Source organism: Talpa occidentalis, unplaced genomic scaffold (assembly GCF_014898055.3).
Source record: "Talpa occidentalis isolate TD23 unplaced genomic scaffold, MPIMG_talOcc4v2.1 talOcc4.6, whole genome shotgun sequence".
Lineage (NCBI taxonomy): Eukaryota > Metazoa > Chordata > Mammalia > Eulipotyphla > Talpidae > Talpa > Talpa occidentalis.
The window spans coordinates 128,035,145-128,053,583 of record NW_023604972.1 but is presented as its reverse complement, the minus strand read 5'-3'; the positions used below and the strand labels follow the sequence as shown (position 1 = coordinate 128,053,583).

General features: G+C 34.0%; 1 protein-coding gene across 1 annotated transcript in view; it reads right to left on the bottom strand.

The window, feature by feature from the left end:
- Positions 1 to 18,439, bottom strand: part of CDH10 (cadherin 10) — a 128,838-nt gene that overhangs the window by 22,789 nt on the left and 87,610 nt on the right. Inside the window, exons 5-7 of the mRNA XM_037529178.2 lie at positions 17,628 to 17,795; positions 2,829 to 3,016; positions 1,066 to 1,319 (exon numbers count right to left, since the gene is read on the bottom strand). Of these exons, the coding sequence (XP_037385075.1) occupies positions 1,066 to 1,319; positions 2,829 to 3,016; positions 17,628 to 17,795 (610 nt within the window). The remainder of the gene's footprint in view (positions 1 to 1,065; positions 1,320 to 2,828; positions 3,017 to 17,627; positions 17,796 to 18,439) is intronic.

Here is an 18,439-nt window from a genome sequence, read left to right as displayed (position 1 = left end):
AAATCAAGGAGTTCAACCATTTCCATAAAGATGAATGGATTGGGGAAGAGGCATTTATGGGAAGACAAGCTAGCAGCTGTGAGCTGTCCATGATTACCATGCACAGGTTTCTGCCGCCAGTCTGTAATCTGGGATGTTGTAAATGAACATAAGAAAAGATTTAGGTAAAATTTCTAACTTTAAGTGGAACTAGTGTTACATGGTACATTAAATTCAGAGTTCTGAACATCTTACTTTTGTATACTAAGGAGTCAGAGAGGAATGCTTGGAAATTACCCAACCATTTGAATTCTTGCTTGATTGGTCCATGTGGTACAAGGGAGAAGTAAAATCAGTCTGTTGAGAATTAGAGAAATGAAATCCCAACATATGCTGGATTAACGGTCGAAGGTGAGTAATTCTTTTGAGACTGAATATTATTTAAATGATAGAACAAATGTCAACAAAATATTTGAATCTCATTGCCTGTGTTTATCATATCTCATGTTTCCAAACTCCCATATAAAAGCAGATCAAAAAATAAAATTACTCTACTTTTTCTGGAATGCGCTATTTATTTATTTTTTTTGATACAGTCAAAATAGACTAAAATTGACCCTTCTTTGAAGGCAGAAAGACAGGAGCATTTCCAAAATCACAATATAACTGCATTGTAACATTGCTGGAATTATATTCTTTTGAATGGCTAAAAATCCTCTCAACTCACATATTATTTAATAACCTGAAGGCACAAATAAAGTGACTTGATTGTATTGTGATTGCACAGCTGACACATTGCCCCTTATCTAGAGTAGGGTCAACACAGCCCATATCTTAAAGACACAGCACAGGAGAAGTGTCAGGTTTCAGGCAAAAGGGCATGATTGGAACTGGAGTAAACTCTGAAGCCTATGCAAGCCCTGTACCAACAATCAGAGACAGTTTCCTTGAAACCTGTGCTTACTCATGGATAAACAACTTACAGAGAGACTCATATATCAAAGCATTAAATACTGTAAGTGAAATTTCTTGATGTCTCTATTTTTTAATTTCCTTTCATTTCATCTTAAGTAGAGGTATAATTACCTAATGGGGCTAGATGTGGAATCCGGGTCTCTTGCCATTACAGTACCAATGATTGTGCCTACTTCAATATCTTCATGAACCTCAAACAGATAGGAGGATCTGCTAAAAACAGGAGGCTCATCCACATCTTCTATAGAGATTTTCACAATTGTTGTATCTTTAAATGGTCCTAGGTAATAAAAACGTGGATCCACATGGGTATTTTCTGCTTCCACCTTCAGAGTGTAAAGTCGTCGGCTCTCATAATCAAGAGGCTGTATAATGAAATAAATCATCAAATTAGAGTGAGGTAAATTGAATTAAATGTTCCTTCCAAGGTACAGTAGATTTTTAAAGTCTGGTTGTGTTATGTCAAGGTATTCATTAACTGTAAATAATTAAAGGTAATAAAAATAATTTATATATATATCACTTAGGATTCAACTTTTATTATTTAATGTATTCAATATGTAATACTTCAAAATACAGGAAAATAATAGTTTTATATTTTGGAAAAATTGAGTGGCTATTAAATCCTAGAGCATAAGGTGATGACTCATTACAAAAAACGGACTGGTGTAGTGTGTGTGTGTGTGTGTGTGTGTGTGTGTGTGTATGTGTTGAGATGTTGGCTTCTCTTCAATTTCTCTGTAAAAAAACTCAATTGTTTTTTTAAATTTGTTGTGAGATTTCTATTAAGTTTAATGGGCTATGGTACTACATAAGGTTTATGAAATTTAGAAGACTAATAAATTGTTCAACATTAATATTAGACATTGTATAAAGAGAAAAATTTTGATTGCAAAATAATTATTTTATATTATAAAACAAAAACGGGAATCAATAATGATAGAGCTTAACTGTCACAAAATTAAAATCAAGGCCTCACCTCTCAATCACTCTAAAATGTATGTTTGTTCACAGAAAACATGGCATCATTGATTCAGATTCCTTCAGTCATTTTATCAGCAGGTTCAATTTGCATAATTATCCCTTTCCAGATTTGAAAAACAAGAAAATTGCTTTCTCCTTTGCAGGTCACTGTCCATTTAATAAGAGTTGGTTAAATACCTTGGGTTTTTAAGTACCTTGGTTTTTTCAATAGAATCTCATAGAAATAGAAATAGAATTTTATGATTGACCAGTGTTCCCATGGTTACATTATACATATAGAGTGCTCAGGACATTTCATTAGAACCTACATTTTACTGAGGTTTTTTTTTTTTTTTTTAATAATGATCACACTAACTCTCCAATAAAAAAATAACTAGTTACCTTTAAACAGTATCACAGAGCATATGTTAGCAGAAAAGTTTAATTTATGTAGCAGAAGGGAAAATGTGAACAATTAAATTATCTTCCAATCCATGCTGTCTCTTTTTATTAGCAACTCTAATTATTGCTTCATACATCTGGATAGATGGCATGCTACCTTTTATGCCTCCAACTGTGATGATAAATTGCCATTATTAGCTGAAACTTTTTTAAAGAAAACAAAGTTATTATAGGGTCTTTTATTAACATGGATTAGAAATAAAATCATGCATATATAAACTTGCCTTTTCAATTTTCTAAAATCTCAGGTTTCATGTTTCAATGAACAAAAACAGAGATGAAATGTCCAAGAAGAACTTTGGCTTTATGTTCTTCATATTTTGCACAATAGAAATTACAGTTGAAAATTATATTGGTATTTCTGAGTGGATAACACATGAGTGCACAGCACATAGTAAAATCTCTACTCTCTAAACAGGAAAATTTTTATTTATACTGATTCTGGGCACCTTTTTCACAGTTATGATGCCTTCTTGTGTGTCCTTCTCAGTTACAATGTCAAACATTTCAGTCCCGTCACCATCAATAATTCGATATTCTACTTCGGCATTTTTCCCAGTGTCAGCATCAGTTGCTTTTACACTGCCAATGGCTGTACCAACTGGGGAAGATTCAAGAACTCGAAGATGGATGGTGTCTGCAAAAAATAAAGGAAGAAAAAAGAAACAGACAGGAGAGACATTTCTCGATAGAATATTCAAAGGTAAAATGCATACGAGAGATTCTTATGCGAGAGAGATTCTTATACGAGAGAGCCTATCACTCTTATGCTCTCCACGAAATGTTGACCAATTATTAAATTGAATATATAAAATATGGATAATGTTAAATTAAAGTTTAGGATCAAAAATAGTAGAACTTTGGACTGGGCATATTATGAATAGTGAGTACCAATCTCATATTAAAGAAACTATTTTTAAAAATGAGTAGGTTGCTTTTTCTGTATTTGCCTAAGTAACTAGAGGTCATTTATTAAGTGCAGATATGTACCTACCTATGCATGTTTACACAATCACAACCGATCATGGACTCTATAGGGAATATTTACATTAAATTGTTTTTCCTTTATTTAGTTACTTATTGCTCATAGCTTATTTCAGGTGCAGAGTGGAATATTACAAATATCCTGAAATCAGCCATAATGGGTAGGGATTCTATTTCTATTTGAGACAGAAGAAAATAAAAAGGATAGTCTGTGGGAGAAATACAACGATGCCCTTCACAGTGTCAGTGTAAAAATACTAAATTCTGACAAACTTCTCTCTATGTCAGAGCAAAACAAGGATTTATCTAAAGCCCGGTGCACCTGGATGTGCTTCCAACATGAATCGCCTCGACTGCTAATGAGATTTATGTTTTAGCACCTGATCGTAAACTACATATTACTGACAGATTAATGGACCTGAAGCACACTTCTGATTATAGCACCTTCTTGCTCATAAACCTTAAGTAATTCTCTTTAATATACATAATAAAGTGCAAAGCTCTTTGACAGTCATGCTTTTGTCTGAGTGTGTCTTTCCTAATGTATTTTGCCTTTAGTCACTTCCAGGAAGGATTTGCCCCCAAGTCAGGCTGCCCCAGGCTTTCTACATTCCTCTATACATTTTCCTCATGCCATTTCTGCCACATATATAAAATTCTTACCCCACTACCCCCATATAACCATGGCACATTTTCCCAAATCTGAGGATATGACATTTTAATGGGCTGAGTATTTGGGGAACAATGTCCCCTCAAATTCATATACTGAAGCTTGAACCCCCAGAAATTCAGAATGTGACAATATTTACACAGGCCTTTAAAAGAGGTAATCAAGGTTAAATGGAGATATTAGGGTGGGGCTAATACGATCTGACCAGTGTTTTGATATGAGGTTTGGAAACTGACAGGCACAGAATGAAGAGCAGGTGAAGACACTGGGAAGAGAAGCCCATGTATATAATACATGGTGAGGAGAAACCTCAGAAGAAACAAATCCTGCTGCATTGTGAACTTCTAACATCCAGAGCCATGACCAAATAAATTTTTGTTGGTTGATTTACATCACATGGTTTGTGGTAGTTTGTCACGGCAGCCCTAACAAACTGATATAGGTACCTACGGTGGCTAAGTTTGGGACATCATTTCTTAGGAGATGTCATTAAAATTCATTTGCACCACACGCTAGCTTGTCTCTTAGTCTGTGTTTTCTATTCTCCTTCTTACATATTCCTTTTTTATCTATCTTTGGTAACTATTGAAAGCAATTCTCAGCTCATTCATAGGTTACTGATTTATTGTTTCTCCTTGCCTTTGCTGCTGCTTCTCCTAGGCTCCCTTTTCCTTGGATGAAAGTGAATCTTGCTCACTTCCTTCAAATCACTGCTCTTCTATGTCTTCCTCAGAAGCTTTCAGCAACAACCTGCTGAATATAGCTTTGCTGAAAATACCTCTTCTAGTCACTCTTCATATCATTTACAACTGTCAGGCATTATACTATCTCTATATCTATTGGTATTATCAATGATGTAATACAAAATAGGGACTTAGTTGGGTTTTTCCTAACTATCACATGCCCATTATATTTCTTTGAGTTTAACGACCACATACTTATTTAAATGCTGTAATGTGAAACTTCCCCCTGCTTTACGAACTCCTATATTTGGCTAAGTCCAATCAAATCTCAACTACCTCAATACACAGTGCAGCCATTTTACTCTTTTGAAAACATTAACATATCAATAATCACTCAGAACTTTAAAATTCTTTGATTGTTTCCACTGTCCTTAAAAATAAATTGACACCCAAAGGATGACCCTCCATATATTGACTTCTTTGTCCTACCATTCACTCACTTAACTAATAATCTCCATAAAACTGGTTTCCTTTAGGCTTTTCCAATATGCTTTTCTTACTTCAATTTAATACAATTTTATTATGCAAGATTTTATACACAAGACCACCTGACAGCTAGCTACTTACTCTTCCTTTGATATATTTCTATTTCGCTATGCTTCTTCCATGGAGCATCATAAACTTTAGCCTACTTACTGCAAGAACATTCTTTTAAAAATGAAATCCTATAGAAATGGCAACTCAACCCAGTGATTTACTACACTACAGAAGAAGTAACTTTTCCATAATATAAAATTTGTATCACTGTTCTTATTATTCATGTTAGGATAAACTCTTCATTTCCTCACCTGTGTTATAAAAGACTTGTAAATGACTTGTAAAATCTGGTTTCTGTTAAAATCTCCACTACCATGATTATCTATTTTCAAATCTAAAGTATATATGAAATACAATTGTACTGATTTTTTCAATTAATGATCAGGCAACCAGACCAAGAAATATTGCAAATACATGAAATACTTAACAATATAAATATAAAATATATGGATGACTTAATTGATATTTATATAAAACCTATATACTCACAAATATCAAATTAAAATTTATTATTTTCATAATTATATTTATGATTTATATAATTACTAAATTGATCATAAAATAATTTTGCACATTGAATGCTCACTTTGACCACCATTAATTATCAAGTATGATAAGTCAATTGAGGTAGCTTTTCACTATACCTATTTAGCTCCCTTTGGATTTTAAAGAGTCCAAAGAAGGATATATTTCAGGAAAACAAGGAGTTAAATCAAGATGTAGAAATGCATCAGCTTCAGAAAACTATGTATCCAAGTTATAAAGGTAAAACAGAAATGCTTGGGATGGGAGATTTTCCTGAGCTTCTGAGATTCATCAATCTTGTTGGAACAGGAATACTGAGGGCTATAGGTTTGCAGTTCTGAATGCTTCCAAAATAAAGATACATGGGTAGGATTAACAAAAAAAAAAAAAAAAGCAGTGGCTGTACAAGTGAAAGCACAAATCTGTAATATCTTAGAAAATATAACTCAGAAAAAAAGTTGTAGAGAAACTGAAAAAAAAAAGATAACATTGTATTTAAGGGAGAACAGATTAAGATGTTGCTGAGCTCCATTTTCATCATCATGAAAGGAAACCAAAAAGTAATGTGTAAAATTATTATTATTTTTTTTAATAGAGGCATGTTTTATTTATTTATGTTTGTTTTGTTTACACATGCACTGGGTACAGTCAGAAGCGCGGGAGGGTGAGAGAATTCACCAGAGCCTGAGCGGGGAGCAGAGCAGGCAGAAGGACTGAAATACACTGCTGAGGGGAGCAGCGGGCGGCAGGAGAGGTCTGCACACCATGTGGGACCCTCCTCTGGTGGCCGGGGAGCAGCCAGGGATCGAACCAGCGCCGCAGAGGCCGCAGGCAGCCTCGCAACCCAGAGCTCAACCGCTGCGCCATCGGGGAGGCCCAAGTAATGTGTAAAATTATTTGAGCAAATAAGAAGAAATATTACTTGAGAACTGTAGCTTAAAATAGAAGAACTTGGAAAAATATCATTTAAAGTTGTTTTCTGTAGGATTATAGTTATCGGTAAGGAATGGAATGGATATTTACCATTTAGAAAAACCTTTTTTGAATTTAATACCTTGATGCAAGTGATTTTCAAAAATAGTTAAATAGAAAAAGTTCTGGCTGATAAAAGATTATCAAATTATGGTAAAAAGTTTTCATGTCATGGATCTCCTTTAATCAGAGAGACAGAGAATAAAAGAAAAAGAACCATTTTGTTCTATTTACTGTCACTGTGAGTATTGTCACTCACTGTGATGTGTCTCTGGGAATTTTTTTCTCCCACTTTTAATTTTTAGCTTGGACATCCTTGAGATTTCCTGTATTTTTAGGCATATACCTAGATTCTGATAATCTGCATTCAACTTGTCTTTTTAATTTTCTGAATAAGGAGCCAAAATTATTTATCACTTCATTTTATTTTTTTTGGTTGGTACAGAGACTATCTCTATTATAAACCTCATTTCATTTTGATTAGAATAGGCTTTTTTCATGTTAATTTTCTGAGACTACATTACAAAACAACCATGTTCCATTGGTTCATATTATAATAAGCTTAAGTTATATATACTATATTCCACAGTAATTAGTTGGAAGAGCTATACATACACACCTATGATGGGGTATGAGTGGTTTGTGTGTTTATTATGCATATATGCAGAGACATGTATATTTTCCCCTAAGACATTCATGAAAGCAATTTCAAGATATCCATGCTTTCCAGAAAAGCCATGATTAAGATTAAACTCATCCATCAAAATAGTACAGTCATTCTTCAGTACTCAACAGCGGGGGGAGGTCTCATGCAGAGACCAAAATGCAGGAATGTTCAAGTCCATTGACAAAAATGCATAGTATTTGCATCTAACCAACACATCCTATCCTATACTTTAATCACCTCTAGATTACTTCCAATGCTAAATACAATGCAAATGTTATGGAAATAGTTGTTATAATGCATTGCTTAGTGTATAATAACAAGAAAAAGTATGTGCATGTTCAGTAGAGACAAAGCCATTATAGGCTTAACTGCATAGTATGTATTGTTGACCCATAGTTGGTTGAATCTATAAATGTGGACGCTATGAATATAGAGGGCTCACTGAAAATTTAGTTTTTCTGTTCATTAATTCAAACAACTATATTATAAATATATATGGTATATTTACACACATGCGTACATTCACAATTATTTTGATTATAAGAGAACTTTAATAATTCATTCAATAAATATTTATTCAGTGACTACCATATATATACTTGATAATTCTCTCACTGGAAATGGTCTATACTTGGGCATAAGATTTATTAGGTCTATTTCAAAACTTAAAAATGCATTTCTATAGTCAAATGCATGAAGGGGTTATTTATTCATACCTTTAAAAAGATTTCTAAGATGATTCTGTGGAACACAGGTGTCCTATTTTGTCAAGCAAACTGATATTACTTTAATTAAGAGTCTGCTTGGGGGTTTACCTTGTAGGGGAGCAGCAGGAGGGGACCAAAAAGAGACATAGATTGTTATACCTACACTGACAAAGCAAAGCCTGTTACCCATCTTACCTTTCATTTTTCCTAAAGACATCAATTTGCATGCTTCTTATTTTTTATCTTACAGTTGATGGAACTTTAATTATGTGGTATCCTTTCCTATCAGTTCCAATTTATAGCTGTTTTAAATTCATTCTCAGGTGTCAGGTTGAATAATCTGCTTCTCTTTTAATCTTCAAGGTAGATAAATATTTCTTCCTAGTGTATATATTCTTACTTCGGTTATCAACTAAAGTACAAAGCCATGGACATGAGGCAGAGAAAGGTAATTTCCACTTCTGCATCACATACAGAAAGCTGTATTTAGAAGTAAAAATCTGAAAGATAATATTGCAAAGACGGCTTCCCAAGGACAGGTTAAATACATGACTCCTTAAAACAAGTGTCCTTTGAGACTGTCATTGGCAATCTCACACAACACCTGAATTTTTATTATTATAAAGATCTCAAATAAGTTTGGTGTCATTCTGGATTTTTACAATTCAAGGCTAAATATTCCAGATCACTGATTCTATCCAAAATTGGATCAATAAGACCTCTGCACTGGAATATTAAAAACACTGTAGAATTGTGTACTGGAAATAGAAATAATTGACAGCTTCATGTAAGAGACCTTGGAGAATGATATAAGCTGGCAAAGTGAAAGATGTGACAGGATGACATCCTTAAGAACAACAGAAGAGATGCCAGAATAACAACTGTGAGGGCAATGAGGGCAAATTCAGGTTTGGAGACTGGCAACAAATAACTGCTGCTTTGTTTTGTTGATAAAAAAAACAGTGAGGTTCAAAGAGAAATAATTTGTCTTTTCCTTTGTTGCCTGTCCTTGTTTCTATTCACATTTACATAAGAACTCTCTCCTTTGCCAGAGTTGAGATTAAAAAAAGCATGTCATATATGAATCAACAAAATAATTTAGCATTTGTTTAATTTTTTTATTTGTTTTGGGTGTAATCTTATTGTAACATCTCTATGCTGCAAAATAATCTCAAACAATACTTGCTTTAAGAAAAATGACACAATTATGCATGTTTATATACCATTCCATTGTATAATGTTAAAAGATGCTTTTTAATGAGCTTAACAGGAAGAAATTAAAAACAAGATAAAGTTCCTTGGAGGAAACTGCAGAGTAGTTAAGGAAATTATGTAATACTAAATGGGTGTTTAGGAGAAAGCAAAGGAGAGCTGAAAGTCACACCAGAGACAGACAAAGGATTGAAGCTTTGGAATTGAAGACTCACCAGAGGAAAAACAGAAACCTAAATTTGTGAGCTCTGGAGACATAATAACCAACTTAGCTTTGGGCATTTAAGTTAAATTAGAGCAAAACTAGATTGCTGCACGAAGTCTTAGCTTCCTGTTTATGCCACTCAGCTAAGGAACAGGACAAAGATTTTTAGAGAAACTGTCATTATCTCAAGAGAGGGGAATCCATCTTGATACATGACTTTGAAATTGTTTCCAAGTTACTTGTCATCAAAAGACACACGATTTGATGAATAGAAACATAAAAAAAGTATACAGGATTGGGGGAGGTTAAGATAATCTTAAATTGGTCATTCATAAACATATTACCATTATATCAAGTGCTCAGTTTCTTAATAATGTGTCTCACCTGAAATTGTAGGTATACTAAAAAGTCTGTAAGAGCAGCCTGATTGAGTCTAAACATATCTACACAGCTTATTTTATATCACTATAGCTATACCTGTCCAGAGGTACTATTCTAGAAAATACCATAAAACAAAGGGACTTTGAATCTCACTATGCAAAAATGTCAAATGTTTAAGGCAATGGGAATTAGAAAGTTCCAAGAAGATTTTTATATAATTTATATGTCTCTTAGAGAATTATATATTTTAATCAGACATGGAAAATTGTGCACTTCCTCAGTCTTATTACTCTTCAGTTAGTCTAGCTGTGATCATGTGCATCTCAGATCATATTTCACTATCTACTAGACATTTGAAGTCCTTTATCTTTCTGCACATATCTCAATTTAAATTGTTCAACTTGAACTGAAATCCCTGTCTCTCTCTTCAAACAAACTCTTCCAGAAGAAAGCAAGAAAGTATCTTTTGCTTACTTCTTTCCTTCAAACCTTTTACCTGCCTAATTATTAAGTCCTTGTATCACTCACCTAAATATACCTCAAATCCTTCCTCTCGTCAGAGTTAGTTAGTTCCAAGACTCTCAACACTTGCTTTTTTAATCCAAGCCATTTACTTCATTGCTGCCAAAATAATTAGTCAAAATGAAGAACTGTTCCTGGTGTTCTTTTAAAAATTGGTCTCTTAGGTAATATACATGGTATTTTGTTTTTGTAGCCGTCTTTTTCACTGCTTAGATTGCCTGCAATTCCATTTTTTATCTCTCACAATCCCTCTTCCAACCGTGGGTATAGTCTTATCAAATGACACACATTTTCTGACACTGCCTTTGTTCATCGTAGTCTATCTCCAAACAAAGTTCTCTATGCCCCAAAGCTCTTTGTTTTCCTACCTGGAAAACTCTTACATGATATTTTTCTTCTCCTACTCCCTGACATCTGAAATGTTTAGCATTGTATGATTTGGGCTTTCATTGACAATTATAACATGACTATTATTGCATCTTGCTCCAATAGTATTTGTACACATAAGTTTATATACATATGGAGACATGAATGTGTATATGTAAACATCCATATATATATGTGTGTTTATATTTATGCATTTATGCACACAAACTATAGACACAAAATCAGGCAATAAAAAAAAGAGAGTCTGAATGTGAAAGAAACTACAATGTAAACAAATAAAGGGGCTTATATGTGTATTTGTGTGTGTGTGGAGAGAGACTCTATAAAAAATACAAACCAATTACAAATACATCCTGTATCTCACTTCTCATTTTAAAAATATCATTTTAAGACTAAAGTCACATGGAGTGACTTTATTAGTGTCTAATAAATCAAGGTCTGATTCAGTGATATTATTTCTTTATAATTTTTACAAATTGTAGGTTTTAGGGCTATGGGAAAGAACCCTACAAATACCTAATGATACCCTGGTGGTTAATCACAGCTATATCAAAGCAATACAAATTGTAGAAAAGCACTTTTGAATATGAGTATTCATTTTTTTCCAGATAATAAAAAGAGAAACAGACACATTTTAAATTTCATTCCCTTCTTTTTCATGCTAAAGCTTCTTCCTTGGGACATACCTGACTACTGCTCTAGCTGAAATGTGCTTGATAATTTTAAAATATGCAGATCAGCCTGGGGCCTACATTACCTTGGAATCCCCAGTAGAGGGGAGGTTGACTCTATTTACAAAGCGAAAATCAGCACTTATTAAATCAAATCTCTCTTGTACTAGGCAGGATTATGATAGTCTCACAGCTCTGAGAATGCAAGTGTCTTAAATCCCTATGTATGTATCATATAGACATTTCCTTTTCAGACCTTGTCTTGTGAAAACTTGTTTATTTATCTGTTCAAGTAGCAGGAGAATCCCAGCAAAAGGGTCATTCATGTTTAGTACTAGGCACTGCAAAACCACCAGCCAGTAAAGGTTTGATTGTCCTGTGTCTGTATCAAAATGTACAGACATATTAAGAATTCAGTATGCCACACTTGAAGTTGTTCCTATTATCTACACAGGATAGAAGCATTGGTTTTTTTGTGTCTTGACCTGACTCTTACTTTTTTCCTAGTTTAGAACCATGAAAAAAAGTGATTTTCTTTTTATGAATAAAAAGGAATTGATAACTGCACTATCTTCTTCATGCAGATGTTATAAAGATTAAATTAATTATTATTGGAATTATATTTAATAGATGTTTTATGCATGCTATAAGCTCTGTCCCTATTGATATTATTTTTAATATGGCTGATTTATTTCATTTACATTTAGGCAATCCCCACATAATACACATTAATCCAATTAATGGGTTAAGTAAAATCAGTAGTCAACCAAGTTTATTCAGCTAAAACAAGAAAAACAAACATAGATATGAAATCTTTTAGTTCCTTTTAGACTCTGTGTGATTCTGAAATTGCTTACTATTGCCTCTGAGTTGCCTGCAGTTTTATATAATCTTTAGAAATAATTTTGATGGCAAACATAAAAATGTGGTATCAAAAATCCTCAGAAAATCACTCTCATTAAGTTTATTTGCACACCCAAAGTGTCCTATCACCTATAACTGACATTCATAAAAAGATCCCATGAGAAATTGTATATACATTTTCAGAAGTAACAGCCAAATGGTGAAAAACTTATTTTTGCTACTATTCTCAATAATAGATGGCAATAAATGTACTAGACAGCAATAAGTTCACTATTTCAGGTGGACTTGGGAAATATCTGGAAGTTTACCTAATAATTATATCAAATTCTCATAACTTTGATATTGATTTCATATATGTATGTATGTGCATATATATGTATATTATATATATAATATCTTCAAACTTGTTTCAAGAGGGTAAAATACAAAAGACCATCACTTAATCATATGATATTTTGCTTGTATTTTATAAAATTCCTCCACCTCATAAATTCTCAGCAGAGCAGACATTACATGAATGTGCTCATTACTGGTACCTGACTCCGCTTGTCCACCTAAGCTGTGTGCAAACATATCTGTCACTCAATGCTGAATACCTGAGGCATATGATACACATGAGAACTGGATTTCTCAGGAGCCCAGATCCACTGTTAAATAGACTAAAAATAATCTTCTCGAGATCTCTGTCTTTTCTCTTTTATTTTATTATAAGATATATGGGAAAGCAACTATATGTGAATAAAGAAATGGTCTTCTTGAACTATGCTTTAGAGTGGACTCATTTGTGAATAGAAATGTTTTATCTGAGTCTTAGATACTTAGTTTCCTTCTTTTTTCTTGTGTTCTTGCCCCATCCAAGAACTAGAGCCAGCAGCTGCTTGGCTAGGACCCTGAGCATCAGCATAACTGCTTGAAAACTCTTTTTTCTCTAGGCCTGACCTTGCTTTCTGATACTTTTATAAGAAATGGATTTGAGAATCATATTACACGATATTAATCTCTGCTGTATTAAGGCAAAGAAGAGGGACTTGCATGCCCTCTGCAGTTCAAACCTTCCTTAATCACTGACTCTGGTCTGGATGAAAATCTATATTGAACATTTTCCTAGAGATTTTTTTTAAAGGGTATTGGGCATAAATCCTTTGCCCCAGTTGGTTTTTATCAAGACCTACAACATACAGATTCATGTAATTTAATCTTTTCATAGACCTTTTCTAAGAAGCTTATTGTTTTTCTGATTTTAGGGAAAGAAGGAAGAAAATGGGGTGAAAAAGACTAAAATATTTAAGTTGGAACACCAGATAGTTAGATATATGGTCAAGAAGTATAACATTTTATTATGTTAGCAAAATTCAAGGATTGTTGGATGTTTGATTGCTTGGAGAGCAGGGAAATTGGAATTCATTTGTTCACATGAGGTAAGTACATTCATTTTGTTGTGGCTGCTGAGGTTATAGGTCTCTCCAGGCTTAAGGTGCTTTTATTAACTTCTGGTTGGCCATAAAAGAACAGCAACATGGCATCAGAGCAAGAAAACAATAAGATTAGAAACTTTAAACACACTCCTTGAGAAGCAAAGGGAAGGGAAACAGCTATTATCTACTAAGACTACATTCTATGTTACAGTTACTATTGAGGACATTTTGTATATGCAGCTTTATTTCTTGTTATACTATAAATACTTTATATGATCATACTAAGACCTTGAGAAAACAAATGACCTATTTTATACATTTTTAAGATTTTGAAATGTTTAGTCTTCCTTAGAGAAGACTTCTCTATGCCTTCTTCCTAAAATAGCTTTCCTGTCATTCTCTGGTCTTATCACATAATGCATACTATAGACATATTATCCATTTATCTGGTTATCACTTCATTGTCTACACCTTCATCAAGAGCTCAGGACCTTTGTTGGCCACTGTAGTCTAATTTCTAGTTAGAGTCTAGATATTAGAGGTTTTCAAAAATTATCTACTGATCCGCTCTTAACCTAAGATTTAATCACTACAACATATTCCTTTATTATTTTATTTTCTTGTTCATCTCAGATTCTTAATATAAAGGTATTATTTCTTCAATCTTCTTGTTGCCTTTCCTTCACTCCTCAACCTTTTACTCCCAGCTTATACTAAGTCCTATTAGAAAAGATGGCCCACAATTACCCCATCATGGATATCCCAGTAGCTGCTATATTTAGTGCTCATTGCATTAGACTTCGTTGAAACAATTTTCACTTCTGTCCTTTGCATCCCTTCATGTTGTTTTGCTTAGCGTTATGAAATCACAGAAATATATAACAATGAATACTACAGAAAAACGAACATTATTCTTATCTGTAAATCATCACAAGCCACAATCCTCACCATCAATTTGAAGTGTGTCCTTTATCATTTCTTTCTTATTCTTCCTGCACAGAATATGCCTTTTCACAAATCGGTAACTGCTAATTTCTAATCACATCAGTTCTCTTTTCCCTATCCTTATGGTTTATAGCAGTTTAAGTACTCATTTTAAGAAAGGATTTAGATCAAGAGGTAAGTCTATACAAAAAAAGCACCCACTGTAAAGGATGCACACATTTTTCCACCTCCACTATTTGGATAAAAGTTGCTTTTTTGTTCAGCCATTCCATTCTATGCATAACTCCTTTGCCACACTTATTCCTTCATGTTGAAATATTCTCTACCATGCTAGGTAATAAATCCCTTATATCAGGTACCAAGAATTATTTATCTTCAGTGTATACTTGGGAGTATACATTGAAACTAAATTGTCTTCATGTCCTTCATTGCAAACACAGTGCCTATCACTACAAAGTAAGAGATTTTTTGATGACTTACTGTTTTTTCATTAATTTAAATCAATTGAAATAATCCAAAATTCTGAAATAATTTCAACAGAGATATTGTTTGGGGAGTGAAAAATAGAATTTAAAATCTACAGCAAAATTGCCAAAAATTCTTTGCAACTTCATCTTGCAAGTATACAATAACCTAATCTATTGTTTTTCTTTTACAATGATACTAAGGGGCAAGGATTAATATACCTTAAAACTACAAGACTGTAATGACAACTTTGGTTAGGGACTCAGTTATGTGTTTGTTAATACCAGTAAAACTTTACTATTGTCAATGTTCCTGTGAGTTTAGAGTTCTCTAACCTAACCTGATCTGATCAGATCTGATGTGATCTAATCTCTTGACCTCCTCATTATTTGCAATGATCCTGCCACAGTGCTTCTTCAGATTTTACAGTATTCATTTTCCAACATCAGGGTTTTTCACATGTGATCTCTCTGCTTGGAGAGTCACATGCCTGCATGTCTGGGTTTAGTCCATCCTGAGGTGTTCAAATGAAATTTCACTCCTCGAGTGAGACCCAATCCTGTCTTCTGCTCTTGGCACACACATATTCCTTTTTATTCAGTAAGAGGCCAAGACCTTATCTGTGGTCAGTATCTACTTATGTCTAAGCTGCCTTTTCTGCATTATTAAAAGGTGATAGGAATGAAATTAGGAGTTTTTTGTTTGTTTGTTTTTTACAAAATTCATCTCTCTAGTTTCAACCAATGAATTCATTGGTTGACTTCAACTGTTACTTACAGAGAATATCACAATTTCTTAGCCTTAGCACTATTGGCATTTGGGTCAGGTAGTTCTTTATCACATGAATTGTAAGCACATTTAGTAGCATTCCTAGTTTATGCCCACTAGGTGCCAATAGTATTCCCCAATTGAGAGAGGCAAAAATGTCTCAAAACACTGTCAAATGTCTGCGGAGGATCGTAAAATTGATGCTAAGAATGACTGTTATAGATCCACACAATAAAATAAACTAGACAATGAAGGACACCTGAGTTTTCACTTTCCGTCCTCTTCAAATGACTGGGACGTTTATCTTTGACAGATGAAGCATATTGGGAAATGGTGGACTTGGATTAGTCAATCTGCAGGGAAATTTACATTCTTTGCACAAATCAACATTGTTGAGGGCAGAAATGCAGTAATGCCAGCCACTGAGTCAAGTGTTTCATAGACTTTAAATTATTTAGTCTTACACCATTCGTTGGAGTATGCACAGCTATTCAGTTTGTCAGAATGACACTGAGGTCTATTAATTGACTTAGGTGGAAGGGTTACCAGATAAAGAAGGCAGCAATGGGACTTAGGCAGGAATATTCCACAGTCTGCTACTGAGCTATCCACAGGGCAGCCACTACCATACCGGAGGAATTCTACGTAATAGTCTTTGCTGCAAAGACATTAATATCACACAAAAAGAACACTTCTTTTCACACTTTCATCTTTATCACAAAGGTATTCAAAACAAAAACCTAAATAAATGAAAATTAGGTGATCACTTTAGAAATAAATACACAGCTTGTGCTAAAATTTAAGGACATAAATATCCTAGAGTCTGCATTTCATGCACATTCTTGATAATAGAAAACTATTGGTTAACCAGAATGTGGCTTGGGAGTGTACATTGAAACCTAAAATAAGCCTCTCAACTTGCATGTCCTCCAGATTTACATTAGAAAGGAGAATAAATACCTGTATTAAATGGTGAGAAGCTAATGGTTCTTAACCTATTATCGACCTATTTTGAGAATTTGAAGGGTTAATTCTATAACACAAAATGGATCCATAAATAAGATCAGGAATACACATGTTTTAGTTTGGTTGTCATTCCAAATACAGACATTTTAAATACAAGTCTGACACCATGGTACTAAATGCAATTCCGGTTAGTTTGTAAGGTTTCCCTATGTAGCCCTTTGAGTTCTTATAATACATCAAATTAGATTTTTATTGAAAAATTTTACCCTTGAGTTAGGATCCTCCTTATTAAATACTAAGTGGAAATAAACACTTTCATTGTAGAAGTATGCCTTCGTTTGTTTTCCAATAAAACCTTATTTTCTTTTGCTCACTGAGAATTACCTCTTAGATTACAATCACAGATATAGAATATACACATTTATGTGCGTGTCTGAACAAAATATGCTTGAAATATCTAATTTTTATCTTTTAATAGCAATGATTTCATCAGCATATATACCTTTTTCCCCCATTTTTATGGCACATTTTCCATGTGTTTTAAATTCAGTGATTGACAATTGATATTTTTCTTCTCTTTCCCTTTTTTTTCCCCCCAACTATAAAGCTTTTGCCCTGCAGAAAGTACCAAAGGCAGCTTACTCTGGGGGAAGCGAGGTGGATTGTCATTGACATCTGTCAGCGTGATGTTCACCGTGGTGGTCCCAGATAATCCCCCCATCTGGCCGCCCATATCCTTGGCTTGAATCACCACTTGGTACTGCTCCCTGTTTTCTCTGTTCATGTTTGGTAAAGCAGTCCTGATGATACCTTAAAGAAGATACAAAATTGTCTGTAATCTTCAATAAAATTTGAATTATTAGTTGATTAAATAGCCCACAACTTGGATGCCTTAGTGATTTCTGAAAGACCAAGTGTTTTTCTTTTCACTTTTATTGTCTAGAAATAGTTTTACAGTTTATGTTGTTTTTCTATTTCCTAAAGAATACTCTATGTGTCACCGTGACCTAAAACCACATGTGAAAACATAGAAAAAGTATGTTTTTTTAGCTCATTCAATCATTCACCTTTTATTTCTAATATATTTTTTGTGTGTTATGGTATGTGTAGAAGATCTAGGGTACAGGCCAGAGGTGTGGGGGGACAAGGGTAAGAGAACTCACCAGTGACAGAGTGGGGAGCAGAGGAGGTGGGTTCACTGAAAAACACGACTGAGGGGAGCCGCGGGGAAACAGAAGAGGTCTGCTGTGCCATGTAGGTCAGCTCCCTGGCCACGGATCAAACTCAGGCCATAGGGGTGATAGCGATGAGACTTAACCCCTAGGCCACCAGGGAGGCCCTCCTCTTTTATGTCTTAAATCTTTAAGAGTAGCAGCCTCATTCTTCTGTGAATGTTAATATTAAGGTTTTGCTCTCTTTTCTCCATGTTTCTACTTATAAAACATTAAGATTAT